This window comes from Siphateles boraxobius, unplaced genomic scaffold (assembly GCF_051911475.1).
Source record: "Siphateles boraxobius isolate OS27281-9 unplaced genomic scaffold, OSU_SipBor_1 77, whole genome shotgun sequence".
Taxonomy (NCBI): Eukaryota; Metazoa; Chordata; class Actinopteri; order Cypriniformes; family Leuciscidae; genus Siphateles; species Siphateles boraxobius.
In genome coordinates, this window is record NW_027509205.1 from 21972918 (window position 1) to 21990247 (window position 17330).

Sequence of the window (17330 nt, forward strand, 5' to 3'; positions counted from 1 at the left end):
AATAAATTTAATTAATAAAAACAACTTAATTTATTAATTTAATAATAAGGGCCTTTGAACTATTTTTTTTTTTTATTGTTTGTTGTGTATTTAAACTTTTCTGGTAATCAAACGAAGGCATAAAAAATTTTATCTTTTAATTTAAATGAAAATTAAACAAGCCCTTTAATTTTTTGGCAAACAAATGCTACACAACAGAGGTTTACTGTTAAAATTATAATGAAAATTGTCATTGTCAATTTGTTTTAATAATAATTATATTATTATTATTAGTAGTATTAGTAGTAGTATTACATTATACTGCACAAGAGTAATATATTTCTATCGCAGTTTATTTAAGTTAAACCAGACTTTTATTTTGACGGGTTGCCGTGTAGACCTTCTTCTGTGACGTGATGATGGTTTCTCTCAAATGAAATGTTGTCAAAGAGAGTATATTACACTAATACAAAAGGACTATTTGAATATGAAGGACTATCTGTCAATTCATATCACGTAAACTACTGTTTTTCCTTGATGCCTCTTGATTTGTGCACATCATACATGCTGCATGCTTATTGTTTCACTAACTTTGACAAGATTAACCCCTCAGGTATCGAAATTTGGTACCGAACGACAAGACATATTTTGATACTCAATGGTATCAGTGCCTTAAAAGTATCGAACTCGATACCCAGCCCTATTCTTTAGTGTGTAATGTTGCTGTTTGAGCATGAAAAATTCCCTCCAGTGGGAGTAATATATCTATTATATCTGTAGCCGTGTTTCCATTACCCTTCAAATTGTGCAAATTGAAATTGCGAATTGAAAATTCGCCCAATGGAAACACGTCAATTTCGCAAAAACTGCTATATATCGCAAAAAAGTTTTTACGCTCACATGAGGAGGTTTTTCAGGCAATTCGAAAAAGAAATATATTTTTTTAAACCTGCAATGGAAACATTTATTTTTTCCATTTACAGGTCACCTGACATAGATGGAGCGGTGTGTTTGCACAGAAGACGAGACCGAGTTCTTCATTAAACTCATAAAACACAGGGATGCAAACACATGGTCAAAAAAGAGAGAGGTTAGCGAAGCCCTCGCCCCGCGGCAAATATCCATAATTGTGATGAATTTAATCCTTTGTAAGTTATAATTTTGCAGTGTAAGATTACAGTTAACACCTTTAAATATTACATAAATGTATTATGTATTTTTATTAAACTTAATGTGTGTATAAATCAGCAGCAAAAAGTAATTCTTGAAAAAATCTGCACAGTAATTTTTTTTATTAACTAAACAAATTACAAATTAATAAAAACAAATTACTATTAGTACTCTTTTAAAATTCAATCATGCAATCATAGATTTCACAATTTTATATTATATATGAATGTCAAGAATTCAGAAGTGTATATATTTGTGTAGCCTACACTACACTACACACAAATAATATACAATTAAATTATACTTATTTTAAATGTATTTTGCAGGATAGGTATAAAAAAATAAATAGGCTTTTAATAATCTTTCAGTGCGCAAAACCATGAAGCTTCAAAACAGAGCGCACAAAGCCCGTATGCGCATCGCGGGTGCAGAATGATGTGCTCAAAGCAACATGGAGTCACAGCGCTGCGCTGCACAAGTGCGCATTTAAAAGTTCACGGCACAAAGCGGAGAAATGTCGAGCGCACAAATCCTAGTGTATATCTGTCCAACAGTTTATTGATCATTTGTTCCTTCACAGTTTTAAATTCCAGTTATTGTGCGTTTGATGCCGATTCATAGTCGTTCTGCTAACAGGCACGGTAGCGAGTCGTTTAAAAACAGCAACAAACATAATAAACAAATACACAAAATAAAGTAATTTTATGCAAATCCACAGCCTTTTATCTACAGATCAAGCACTATAGCGTGAATATATCATATTGGAGAGAGTTTTACCGTGCATCCTGCTGTAACCGGACGAGGCGCGCGCTGTTTGAATACTGAATGGAGAATGATTGACAGCCGCAGAGGAGGGAAAAAACGAGTTTTCGTAAACTTTAATTTAATGATGTAAATAGACTTCTGTCCCTCACATTAAGCTATGGAATGGCTTCAGATGACTTTGTGAAATTATAATAAGACCCTCTCAGTCTCAGACCCAAGTCACCCAAACTGACGTGAAAAAAGCGTGAGACGCCGAAAAGCGCGCTGTTTGCATCCGTGAAAACACAAAAGCATTGCAGGAATACTGGATTCTAAACAACAACAAAAAAATGCCACAATTGATCAAGAGCTTGAAGCAGAAATTAGGGAGAATCACCCAGAAACTCCTCATATGTGCCGCTCACAGTATAAGAGGATTTCCTTGCCATTAATGCTTGGATACACGCTTACGTCTCCTTCCAATAAAAATAATGTCTAGTGCGGTGGCTGGGATATATGTAAATCTTCAAACATCCGTTGCCTTGATTGTTGGAATGAATTATCGCGAATTTATAAAACAAATAATTTATGTTTTAGTCGCATAACATCGGTTAATGGAAACACCGTCATTTCGCAATAGTTTTTTATCAACATTTAGGGGCTTTTTACATGACACCGTTCGTTTACATGACACCGTTCGTTTACACGAAAACGGCGTTTTGGGTGCCTGAAAACACAAAGTTTTGAAAACGGGTTTCAAAATGCAAGTTTTTGAAAACGGTCTCCATGTAAACAACAAAACCGTGAATCTCTGAAGACGATGACATCATGCACATGCCTATTACGTGTTCAGTCTATAGCGTTTCATCGCCATCTACTGGCCTGGCAGCAGAATACAGCGTTTTCAGTCGTTTTCGCAGGTCCTTGTGAATGGGGATTGTTTTGACAATGGTGTCAAACTCAAAGAAAAAACTTCTCAGTTTTAAGCATATTGTTATCGTGTTAAACGTACCCTAAGAAAATATCAGAAAAGTTTTGCGCAAATCTGTTATGAAAACGCGGCTAGTGTCACTGTTTCTTAACTCTGAAGACTGTACCTCTGACCACCTCTCCTCCGCCTCCTTGGCTCTGAAGGCATCCCAGAAGCACTTTGGGTTGGTACGCACAATCCAGACAGGCCTGAACCGTCTTCTGCAGAACCAGATTCACCGCCTCGGGCCCGAAGTGGTCCGGCAGTCTCTGAACCTGCTTACGGTCCAGATGCGGCCCGCAGTTCCCGTGCTTCTTCACGTACACACACACTGATGGACATGGACAGGACATGCGTGTGTAAACACTACTGAACTGAAACATTCGGATCTACTCCATTAAAGCTTTATTAACCTCACCATCCACATTGTTGACACCATTTGGTTAGTCTGGTTAAAACTAGGGGTGTAACAATATATCGTGTCAAAATTTATCGCAATACAAAAATGCATCAATGTGTATCGTGAATAGTTCACCAAAAATTTTAATTTCTGTGTGAGGAAATGTTTTTTTTTTTTAAAGAGTTTTAGTGTCAGTCCTACATTAAACTACTATATATGATGTTGAATATAATGTATAATAAAGCAATGGGGGAATATTTGTGGGTCCTGATAATGCCAAATGTCTTATGCTACCAGAAAAAGGTGGGCTATATTATTTTAAATATATCTAGTCAGTGACAGAGTGCAATCCTATTCGTCTAAAATAACTCTGTATTTTCAGCTTCAGAATCATGAATATTTTTATTTTGGTGTCTCTATTGTCCAGTGCATTGGGTTTCTAGCACCAAGTCCAAGTCTATTCATTACACACACAATGTAAAATCATATTTAGCATTTTAAACAACAGTACAGTTTTTGTTAAGCTTTTATCATATGTCTTGGAGTATCGCAATAATATCGTATCTTGAGTTCAGTATCGTGATATGTATCTAATCGTGACATGACGGTATCGCTACACCCCTAGTTAAAACAAATGTTTAATATGATTATACAAGATGATTTTCATAGTGATTATTTTGGTTAGAAAGTCTCAATCACATTATGACATTATTACTATATAGTCTGACTATATAGTCAAAATAAAGTCATTGCTGTTATACACCACTGCCACACTATTAGATTTATTTGGTTATGTAGTCTGATTACTGCATGATTACTCTTAAATTACTGTGGCTGATTATTACAGATATGTAGTCTGATTAAATTGCTTATATGGTCTGATGAGTGTAGTAGCCTGATTATTGAGGTTATCTGGTCTGATCATTGTAGTTTTATAGTATGATTTTTATGGTCGTATGGTCTGATAATTCTGATTACAGTATTATTACTGTAGTTGCTGAGTCTACTTATGGTTATATAGTCTGATTACTGTAGGTATATACTCTGATTATTGGGCATATGAAGTCAGATTATAGTGGTTATATAATCTGATTATTATGCTCATATGGTCTGATAATTGTGGTTACAATCTTATTACTGTAGTTGCTGAGTCTACTCATGGATATATAGTCTGATTTCTAGTTATATAGTCTGATTACTGAGGTTATCTAGTCTGATCACAGTGGTTATATAGTCGGATAATTATGATCATATGGTCTGATAATTGTGGTTATAGTCTGATTACTGCAGTTACTGTATATAGTCTAATTATTATGGTTATATAATCTGATTATTGTGGTTATATAGTCAGTTAGCCAAGGTAATATTATCTGATCACTGTGACTATGTAGTCTGATAACTGTAGTTATATAGTCTGATCCCAGTGGATATATAGTTTGATTATTATGGTTGTATGGTCTGATAATTAAAATGGTTACAGTCTGATTACTGCAGCTACTGTATATAGCCTACTTATTATGGTTATATAATCTGATTATTATGGTCATATGTTCTGCTGTGGTTTTGTAGTCTGATTACTTTAGTTATATAGTCTATTTAGTATAATCCGATCACCGTGGCTATGTGGTATAATTATTATAGTTATATAGTTTAATTATTGTGGATATGTAATCTAAATATACAGATCAGACGTCAGATGTTCCTCTGTGTGGAAGCATATACTTTAGCTATATAGTCTATTTAGTATAATCCGATCTTCGTGGCTATGTAGTCTAATTATTGTAGTTATATAGTTTGATTATTGTGGATATGTAATCTAAATATACAGATCAGACGTCAGATGTTCCTCTGTGTGGAAGCATATACTTTAGTTATATAGTCTATTTAGTATAATCCGATCTTCGTGGCTATGTAGTCTAATTATTGTAGATACATAGTTTGATTATTGTGGATATGTAATCTAAATATACAGATCAGACGTCAGATGTTCCTCTGTGTGGAAGCATATCATTTAGTTATATAGTCCATTTAGTATAATCTGATCACCGTGGCTATGTAGTCTAATATTGTAGTTACATAGTTGGATTATTGTGGATATGTAATTAAATATACAGATCAGACGTCAGATGTTCCTCTGTGTGGCAGCATACAGGATATTAGAAGTTGTATTTGATACCAGTAGACACCACAGATGATGGGGATCCCAGAGAAGAGAGTCCATCGCTGGGCATGCGAGTCATGGGAACCCTGGAGTCTGAGCTGGCTGATATAGACATGGAGCTCTGAAGGAGTCTGGACTTCCTCTGAGAAACAGAAACACATGATAAGCTTCAGTATTTCACAGAATGACAAACCTCCACAACATAGGGGTGCATCAGTACGGACCAGCTGCCCCACGGCATGTGATTTGCGGATTAACTGCTAAATTTAACCATCATAGAGTGAAAGTTAATAATTTGGATGTTTTGTCTTGCCAATTTACACATTCAAACATTGTAAACATTGTAAAATAGCACCGATTGATTCCTCTTTCCCATTTCTGTGCCCTTGAACGGACATATAAACACAAAATGATGTCTAAATACCCGTCTCAGCCAGTATTCTCTCGGTTATGTCATAAGTTGACAGTTGAGAAATACCAGATGTTTGTGCATTTGGTCTTAAAGTGACAGCAGCCTAATACTCCTACTTATTCCTGTGACATTAATGTTAATAAAACAACAAGATACAGCTTTAACAAAGATGAAACTATATATAATTAGTACAGTGAACAAATAGTGTTTTTTTACATATAGGCTTAATAATTAACTTCTGTACCTGAACACTACTGTTAGACTTTGTAACTTTGTTATTTAGTATTCATCTCTGCTTGTAATTTGTGTATTTGTTCTTATTTGATTACTGACTGTTCACTTGTTTTTAATAATGTTTGAACTTTATCAGGTACGCTAGTAGTTTTTGGTGTGGTATTGAAGAACTTCAAGTGAGGTTTAAATTATAAATAAAAAGCAAAGTTACCCCCCGATACGAATTTGCTGATACGTTTGAGCTTTCCTGTAGCTCAAACAGTAGAGAGTTGACGCTTGCAACATCAAGGTCATGGGTTCGATTCCCAGGGAAAGCAAGAACTGATAAGAATGTAAAATGTGTACCTTGTAATGCAATGCATGTTGCTTTGGATAAAAGCATCGGCCAAATGCATTAATGTGAAAATGATCCGAACCGTGAATTTTGTGATCCGCTGCACCACTACCACAACATTATCTCACGTGACAGTCCTTTCGTAAATACACACAGAACTCATTTGATGCTACCTTGCTGCCTGGTTTTGGTCCCCTCTTCTTGTACGGGCGCAGGGGATGCTGGGAGATGGGCGTGGTTTGGGGCGTGGCAGCTCCGGGGTCTTCTGTGTCCTGGGCCGAGGTGGAAGCGGCCAGAGCTTTCAGAAGCGCGATGGTCTCGCTCTTGGGCCGCCGGCCCCTGATGCCCTTCCTCACGGGGAGCTGAGGAAGAGGAGTCGGCAGCCGGTACGGAGACGGCATGGTGCGCCGCGGCGGTTTGGGGTTTGAGGACGAGGAAGATGTGGGACCCGGTTTTGGAGCGGTGACTGCAAAAAATAAAGCAAAATGAAAATAATGAGAATGAAAGTGACATTTGATCAAAATTATTATTAACAAAAACCAGGGATTTCCACAACGAATTTCAATAAAGTTTAAAGTAGATTATTTTATGCGCAGTTTGTCAGTGCAGCGGCTGATCGGTAGTAAATGCTGCTCCATCTGAACACCAGAGGGCGTCACACACACACACACACCTGAACACCAGAGGGCATCTTACACACACACACACACACACACACACACACACACACACACAAACACCAGAGGGCATCTTACCCACACACACACACACACACACACACACACACACACACACACACACACAGGAACACCAGAGGGCATCTTACACACACAAACACCAGAGGGCATCTTACCCACACACACAAACACACACACACAGGAACACCAGAGGGCATCTTACACACACACACACACACACACACACACACACACACACACACACACACACACACACACACACACACACACACACACACACACACATCTGAACACCAGAGGGCATCTTACACACACCACATATCCATCTGAACACCAGAGGGCGTCGTGTTACTTTTTCAAATGCACGTTATAAGCGACTCAAACTCGCAGTGCTTTCAGAGAGAGCAGCGTTTACAGAGCCGATCATCAATGACAAGCTGCGCATTACAAATAATCAGCATTTGCGATTTCGAAATTGTGATCAGCCAAATCAGTTTAAGTGCGATTACATGGAAATTGTGATTAATCCTACAGCACTAGTTTAAAGAGAAATTGTTTAACCGACTAATCTAAGAAACCCTCAGAAGAAAGTAAAAAAAAAACAGATCCATTTGAAGTAGCCTAATTAATCTATCAATCTAACAGTCAATTCTATCATTCCAAAGTTTAAACGCTCAAAATTCATCCTTTGAAAACCATTGTGAAATTGGACATCAAGTTAACCATAGAAATGAAACTTTAAAACCTTTAGCAGGCACAATTTTTGTGGTATCAACTTCAAATTTGGAACTCAACTTAAACATAAGGCTTTGATTTTCTAGCAATTTTAGGGCCAGATTTACTAACATCTTGCTCCAGCGGAAACCCTCTTTTGTCAGGATTTACTAAAGACTCACAATGAAAAATGAGCGCTGAAAAGGTGTGGACAGGGTTATTTTTGCGGCTGACTTTATTGCATATGCATTTGTAGGAGTTTCCCTTTCAGATGCAGTATTTATGGGAGGAGAGAATTTAAATGAATTATGCAATGTGATTTTACTAAGGAATCTAGTCAATATACTGGTATTTGCGTCATTATTTACAGACCAATGTCTTAAAACAGAGGCTAATTTGCGCTGCTCTTGGTAAATTGTGCTGGTCATTATAGAAATGATCCGGCTGTGTCTGTTCTTTAATTTGCTCGTCGTCAGTAGATCACGCACATAACTTTACACTCCCATCAGCGCTTTTACGGGATTGCGCTCTCATGCTAATTTGCCCTGTTGCCCTTTGTAAATCTGACCCATATTGTATAAATTATTTGGTAAATTACATATTTTGTATAAAAAAAAAAGTTTTAATTCAGTAAACTTGATTTGCGGTAAGCTAAAATGTCATTCGTTTTTACACTTCCAGTTTTAGCCGCATATTTCAGCTCTCATATATCAATCTCTCATAATCTAAAACATCCAATAACACCCTAGTTGTATATTTAATGTTGATGTTTCATTGTGTATTACTACAAAACAGGGCTAATGCAACCAATTTTATCAAATAAATTGACTGTATGAAGGTAATTAATGACAGAATTTTCATTTTTGGTTGAACTATCCTTTCAAGTACGACCGTTCGTTCAAATAGCACAAAAAACAGGAGCCCTATTTTGTAGCTTATTCATGGAAAGTCCTGTTAACATTCAGAAGTCATGACCTCACCAAACACACACACTTACATCTGAACACATACAGTCCTTTTACACACATACAGAAAAGCCCTTAGGCATGGCTGTGGATACGAGTGTGTTTACCCTAAATAACTCCAGTATAACTAAATTAGAGGGTGTGCGGGAGGAAAAGGGCCTTAAAGAGTTCGCCAGAGATCTGACACACTCGTACTGAAGCATATGGCAGCGATCACACAGACGGGCTTGAGTTTCAACATGACACACTGCCCTACAGTACAGCACAGCTAAAATACTGAGACATCCACGGTACATAGAGCCAGAGTCATATTGTTGTAACCAAAATTATTTGACCGCCATTGCAAATCAGGTTTATGGTAAAATTGACAGACTTTTTGCTGTATGCTAACAAAATAATAATAATAATTCATTAAATGTATATACATATATATATATTTAGTGCGCTTTTCTCAGCACTAAAAGCGCTTTATATAGAAGGGGGAATCTCCTCAACCACCACCAATGTGCAGCACCACCCGGATGATGTGACGGCAGCCATATTGCGCCAAAACACCCACCACACACACACACACTAGCTTACTGATGGAGAGGAGACAGAGTGATGAAACCAATTAGTATATATATATATATATATATATATATATATATGGACATGATTAGGAGGCCATGATGGACAGAGGTCACTGGGCAAATTTTATTTATTTAATCAGGGACAGTACACAATAATAGTACGTATAACAATATGTAAAAGATTTAGCCAACACTGGCTAATTTTCATCCGCAATTGAAATAGTTCAACACAACAAATGTTTTAAGTGGTTTCCCCAAACTCAACTGAAAATGCCACTTTTAATGACTTCTGCAGTCTCAAAATGATTCAACCCCTTCATGGCAGCATCTTTAGTACTTATTAGAACAACCTTTTGCTGTAAACGAGATGTATAACCAGACAGCAGCTTCTGAGGAATCTGAGCCCGTTCCTCATGAGCAATGGCCTCTAGTTCAGTAATACTCTTGGGTTAGCGCCTTCTTCAAATCCCACCAGAGGTTTTCTATGGGGTTCAAGTCAGGTGACGGTGATGTAGACTCTTCCAGGACTTCTTCTGCAACCAAGCCTTGGTGGAAACTGAGGTATGTTTGGGATCATTGTCTTGTTGGAAGGTCCATTCCAACAAGCTTAAAGGTGCATTGTGTAATATTTCTGAGGATCTATTGACAGAAATGCAATATAAGATCCATAACTATGTTTTCAGTGGTGTATGAAGACCTTGCATAATGAACCTGTTTTTATTAGCTTAGAATGAGACATTTATATCTCCATAACCGCGGACACCCCCTTCTACATATTGTGTCGCCATGTTTCTACAGTGGCCCTAAAAGGACAAACGCGTTTCGTTACTATGTTGCTCTTCGTGCAAGGAAGCAAGCTTAGTTCAGCGAATAAAACACTGACACAATGATGAAAAAGTAACAATAATATTCACAATAACAGTTTTACTGAATAATTAAGTAAACATAATTTCTTAATTCATCCTTGTAAAGAAACCTAATTGTTGAACTGGCTACTCTCTGCTGTCTCAGACGATGACATCACTTCCTGTCGGCCACCGTAACGTTCGTTGGTTGCAATTCGTAACCTCACCACTAGATGCCGCTAAAAATCACACAGTGCACCTTTAAGCTTAAGCTTTGGCATGGTGTTTTCTCCTAGGATTTCCTGATACTTCAATTAATCCATCTTGCCTTCCACACACTCCCGGTTTCCAGTGTCAGAGGATGTAAATCAGCCGCAGAGCATCACCGAGCCTCACCATGCTGAACTGTAGACAGTGTTCTTCACAGCATATGCTTCATTATTCTTCTTCCAGACTTACCGCTGATCCACAGGGCCAAAAAGTTCCCATTTGTTTCATCGCAATCCCAAAACGTCTGTGGTTTACTTGTATGATTTTGAGCACTTTTCTTGTGCGTTTGGATCAGTAGTGGTGTAGTCTTGGAGTTCTGGCATGCATTTAGTACGTAACTTACTTTGCAGCTGAAACCTCAGTGCCTGTTGCCACCAAGTCTTGCTGCTGGTCTCTTACAGTCCCTCAAGGGTTTTTTGATCTGGCCTTCTCAGAAATCTGGTTGCAGTCGTTGATAGCTTCTTGTTTCTGCCCCGTACAGGTAGTGTAACCACCGTTTCTTTAACTTTGAACTTGCAAACTATGCTTCCAATGGTGTCTCTAGGAACATTTAGTGCCTTCGCTATCTTTTTGTATCCTGTTCCTTGTTTGTGAAGGGCAATGATAGCTTCTCTTAATTTTTGAGACCATTCTTTTGACTTCACCATATTTCTAACATGCAGTCAAACGTGACACCTAACAAACCTATCCAGTTAAGATATTTCATGTGTTCTAGCTCAAGCACACCTGATGCAACTAATGAAGCCCTTGATTAGTGAGAAAACACCTGTTTTGCAGATCTGTGCTGTTGTGTAGGATTCTCTTCAGGGGGTTGAATAATTTTGAGACTGCACAAGACTTTAAAAGTTACATTTTCAGCTGATTTAAGGGAAACCACTTGACACTCTTGTTGTTTTTGAGCTATTTCAATTAATTTTGTTTGATTTGTTCATTGCAAAAAGTTGAAAGTCAGTCGATTTTGCCAATAAACCTGATTTGAAATGGGAGTTAATGGGAGTTAACTGTAAGTGTGTTGGTCTGTGTGATGTTGCTCTAACAGCAGTTCTTTGGTCTTTTCTGTAAACACTCTTACCACTTTCCTCTCCATCTGTCCAGTTCCTCCGCTAATTTTCCATCTTTTCTCAGTGTGTTTCTAAGTGTGTGATTTGTTTATTTTCACAGAAAGTCTCAAATCCCTCCTGACCCGCACGGATCGCTCGCTAATTATCTCATTTACACATAATTACTTGGATGGGCTACAACAAAAATAAACAGAGCAGGTCATTCCACATTATCCGGATCCAAAATAAATCCTTTAAACAAATGTCTGTAATTTGCATCACAACATGCAGCGGAGAATTATAAACACAGGAACAGGAGATCCGGCACAGAGTTTTGTATAATTTGGGAAAATTTTCTGCAAAGCACCAACTCAGAATTAATTCCAGCTGCGGCCGAATGAACATTAACGGAAACACGTATATCATCATCTATAACTCATACTGACTTCATTCAAAACACAAGATCTGGCTTGAATCCCAGCTAATTCATGACTTCAGTATGGTGCCTTATTTGACCAAACAAAATCCAGGACGTTTTATGTTTTGCAAAATAAAACATCATAAAACGGACTGGATTTTGTTTGGTCAAATAAGGCTCTTCCTAAAGACAGTCATTACTTTTGCGATCCATTCTCGTGAGAAGAACTTAAACTTTAGTAGCAAAAGTGACGTTACAGTTGGCAAGTTCAAATCATGTGCTATATATACACTATACATACAAGATTGTCAAATGCAGTCAGTCTCGCTGTGAAAGCCTACAGCGCTTTACTAAATACTTCACTGAATAAAGCAACCACAATGATCATAATTAATCCCTCCTAGTAAGTCCTAATTAAATCATTAGAATTCAGTGTGAGATTGTTCACAAGCAGGTAACATACAGTGAAGGCGGGGTAACTGTGTGGGTCGTCATGACAACGAGAATGATTTACAGCTAGGCTGACCAATGTTGTTATTGTTAAATACATAAATTAAAAATAGTTCTCGTTAGCTGAAATAAAGCTCTTATTAGGCCATTAGGCTCTTTGTCTAAGCTAAATGATTCTTCTTTGTTTTTTGTTTTTTTAATTACATTTATTTGAATGAAATCATATTTTTGTTTCAATCCCAAATGCCAGAGGAGGTTTGAGTTTAGGACAGATGGGAATAGTTATTAGAGTAGAACTGAATTGTAATGTTTTAAAGTTTTAAAGGCTGAAATTGCAGAAAGACACTTTAAAATATAACCAGACATGAGAGGAATTCACAGAAAAAAATCATACACAATACGACAGCTGTGATTCGGATTGAAAGAAAAGTGCGCTGATGTCAGAAGATCTTCAACTGTTACACAGCAGCGGTCATGTGATCTCATGAGGAGTTTGAGAGAGCTGTTGCGCCCCCTGGTGTTCACACAAATCGTTTACAGGTCATCATGAGATTTTTTTTGCCTTTATTTTATAGGACAGTGTGCACTGTTCCTGAACTCCCTGAAACCATTGTACGCCTCCATTGTAATCTTGAGTTTATTCCGGGATCGAACACGTCACAATATTCCTCATTTAAATAATTAATACGGAGAATAAAGGGGCGGGGCCTGGTTGAGTTAGTTAGTAGTGTGTTAAACTGGTGGTTATGGTAAGCGGCGGGACATTTCCCAAACACACTCGAAGCGCTCGACCAATCACAACACACTGCTCCGGCCGACCAATCAGAGCACAGTGTGCACAAAATCCGATAATTTTTATCCACGCAGCTGATTTCTGTAAATGAATGTTAAACTAAATGTATCTTGCAGCACAGGGTGAAGTCCGTATATACATACTGAATACAGAATATGAATGTATGAATATGTTCATGAATATGAATACAGTATATAATGACGATTTGAGACAAATATAATGTACATTTCATATAAAATGATGTAAATGGCGCTCTATGGCGCGGCAGGATTTTGAACCGGGTCCTGAGCCAGATAGTGCCGGTGGTGTGTGTACAGTTTTCAAATTTTAAAGATGTGGCGCTGCGCTTCTCGCCCAGTGTACGACCCCTTTAAAGGGGCGGGGCCTGTTTGAGTGAGCTAGTAGTGTCACACTCAAACACACTCGAAGCGCTCAACCAATCACAACACACTAATCCCGCCGACCAATCAGAGCACAGTGTGCTTTTCAGAAGGAGGGGCTTCATAGAGACAGGAAGTAAACAGAGCGTTACTGACAGACTGGGAAGAGACAAGAGAGGAGCCGCAACAATGGAGAATATGAGGAAAATAATCAACATTCAAGCAGGATAAACCTGTTCTAGTAGAGCCTAAAACAACATCAAGACTTAAGGACGTAATAGTTTTTCAACTAATATTTATATTTTACTCCATCTCAGTTATTTCAATTACCAATAGTTTCAGATTTAGTTTTAGTTAACAACAACAACACTGACGGCAAATTGCTAGAAAGAAAGTCAGAATTGTGAGATAAAAAGCCTTTTTACCTTTTTTATTTTTAAATCTGTGGCGGAAACAAGCTTCCATACATATGAACTTTTTTACAGGTCATAAAGTAAATTCAAATGTAGTATACCTACTCAGACAGTATGCGATTTCAGATGCACACTTGATGCAAGTAGGACATGACAAAACTAGACAGCTATAAATCAACCATCAGCACCATCTTCAAACTAGAGTTACTTTCAGACTTTGTTTGGAATATAATACTTCTGTGCAATGTGTTTTTACCTAGGATGTAGTTCATTTTTTTATATTTAACCTCTAAGCTTCAGCATTTGTTGAAATGTGACTTTATATCACACTCAATTCTGACTTTATAACTCGCAATTGTGAGAAAAAAGGTCAGAATTGTTAGAAAAAGTCGCAATTACCTTTTTTTTATTTATTCTGTGTCAGAAACAAGCTTCCATACATTTGAACATACTTTTTTACTTGTCATGAAGCAAATTCAAGTTCAACAAGAATTACTTGTTTTTGACTTTGTTTGGACTATAATACTTTTGTGCAATGTGCTTTTACCTAGGTTGTAGAGTTCATTTTGATATTTAAGCTCTAAACTTCAGTATTTGCCGAATTGCATCTTTATATCACGCAATTCTGACTTTATAACACAATTGTGACTATATCACGCAATTCTGACTTTATAACACAATTGCGATTTTATATCAGGCTATTCTGACTTTATAACACAATTGCGACTTTATATCACGCAATTCTGTCTTTATAACACAATTGCGACTTTATATCACGCAATTCTGTCTTTATAACACAATTGTGACTTTATATCAAGCTATTCTGACTTTATAACACAATTGTGACTTTATATCAGGCAATTCTGACTTTATAACACAATTGGATTTTATATCACGCAATTCTGACTTTATAACACAATTGCGACTTTATATCACGCAATTCTGACTTTATAACACAATTGCGACTTTATATCAAGCAATTCTGACTTTATAACACAATTGGATTTTATATCACGCAATTCTGACTTTATAACACAATTGCGACTTTATATCACGCAATTCTGACTTTATAACACAATTGCGACTTTATATCAAGCAATTCTGACTTTATAACACAATTGGATTTTATATCACGCAATTCTGACTTTATAACACAATTGCGATTTTATATCACGCTAATCTGACTTTATAACACAATTGTGATTTTATATCAAGCTATTCTGACTTTATAACACAATTGTGACTTTATATCACGCTATTCTGACTTTATAACACAATTGTGACTTTATATCACGCTATTCTACCTTTACAACACAATTGTGACTTTATATCACGCTAATCTGACTTTATAACACAATTGTGACTTTATATCACGCTATTCTGACTTTATAACACAATTGTGATTTTATATCACGCAATTCTGACTTTATAACACAATTGTGATTTTATATCAAGCTATTCTGACTTTATAACACAATTGTGACTTTATATCACGCAATTCTGTCTTTATAACACAATTGTGACTTTATATCACGCTAATCTGACTTTATAACACAATTGTGACTTTATATCACGCTATTCTGACTTTATAACACAATTGTGACTTTATATCACGCTATTCTGACTTTATAACACAATTGTGACTTTATATCACGCTATTCTACCTTTACAACACAATTGTGACTTTATATCACGCTAATCTGACTTTATAACACAATTGTGACTTTATATCACGCTATTCTGACTTTATAACACAATTGTGATTTTATATCACGCAATTCTGACTTTATAACACAATTGTGATTTTATATCACGCTATTCTGACTTTATAACACAATTGTGACTTTATATCACGCTATTCTACCTTTACAACACAATTGTGACTTTATATCACGCTAATCTGACTTTATAACACAATTGTGACTTTATATCACGCTATTCTGACTTTATAACACAATTGTGATTTTATATCACGCAATTCTGACTTTATAACACAATTGTGATTTTATATCAAGCTATTCTACCTTTACAACACAATTGTGACTTTATATCACGCTAATCTGACTTTATAACACAATTGTGACTTTATATCACGCTATTCTGACTTTATAACACAATTGTGACTTTATATCACGCTATTCTGACTTTATAACACAATTGTGATTTTATATCAAGCTATTCTGACTTTATAACACAATTGTGACTTTATATCACGCTATTCTGACTTTATAACACAATTGTGATTTTATATCAAGCTATTCTACCTTTACAACAAAATTGGGACTTTATATTGCGCTATTCTGACTTTATAACACAATTGCGATTTTATATCACGCTATTCTGACTTTATAACACGCAATTGCGAGAAAAAAAGTCAGAATTGTGAGATAAAAAGTCGCAATAACTTTTTTTTAATTATTATTCTGTGGCAGAAACAAGATATGCATACATATGAACAAAGTATATTTAAATTCAAATGTAGTACCTACTACATAGACACGTAGACAGACGCTTTCAGATGCAAGTAGCACAGGACATTACATCTATAATCATCACTGTTGTCAACACTGCACAGCACAACCATCAGCACCAACTTCAACAATAATTGCTTTCAGACTTTGTTTGGACTATAATACTTCTGTGCAATGTATTTTTACCTAGGTTGTAGAGTTCATGTTTGATATTTAACCTCTAAACGAGTCATTAGTCTGATTAACGAGGTCATGGTCGGTCACTCACTGCTGTTGCCGGGTGGCTGTAGGCCGTGTTTAGTGGCGGAGCACCAGCCCACAGGGAAGATGTCCCTGGAGTCGTATCGGCACCAGTAATCAAACGCCCCCCTCCAGCCGTCGAACATCACGAAGATCTCCTCGCCCTTCACCTCGCCGATGGTGGCGGGACAGATCAGGTACGGGTTCTTCTTGTCCACCGCCTCCAGTTTCATGCCGGGCTTGAAGCCGTTCTGGGGCGGCCGAAGGGGCTCCTGATGGAATTACAGAAGACCAGTGTCATCAAAACCTTTTAATGTGATTGCATGATGTAACACCATCATCCGTGTGAATGAGGTTCAGCACCTTTTTAAACGCTGTGGCAGGGGCCATTTCGGCTCCGTTGAGGGTCCTCAGGAGAAACATGGGCCATGACGAGGCGTTCATCCTGAAGCCTGAGGAAATAAGAGAGAGAAACGGAATTATTATCCAGAATTCTGCTCGCTTGTAATCACATTCATCTAATTAAAATAACTACAACTAAAAATATTAAAAAACCTTAACGTTAATTGAAATACAGTAAGCATTAACAGAATTAAAATAGAACTTTTGTTTCAGTTAGCTGCAAATGTGCGAATTTCTAATTCGGTTTATAAAAAA

The 17330-nt window shown here is 37.0% G+C and overlaps 1 protein-coding gene across 1 annotated transcript in view; it reads right to left on the reverse strand.

Annotated features, from left to right (window-relative positions):
• LOC143725517 (polycomb protein SCMH1) overlaps positions 1–17330 on the reverse strand; it is a 45051-nt gene that overhangs the window by 8264 nt on the left and 19457 nt on the right. Inside the window, exons 6-10 of the mRNA XM_077217986.1 lie at positions 17037–17125; positions 16702–16945; positions 6578–6870; positions 5440–5566; positions 2991–3194 (exon numbers count right to left, since the gene is read on the reverse strand). Of these exons, the coding sequence (XP_077074101.1) occupies positions 2991–3194; positions 5440–5566; positions 6578–6870; positions 16702–16945; positions 17037–17125 (957 nt within the window). The remainder of the gene's footprint in view (positions 1–2990; positions 3195–5439; positions 5567–6577; positions 6871–16701; positions 16946–17036; positions 17126–17330) is intronic.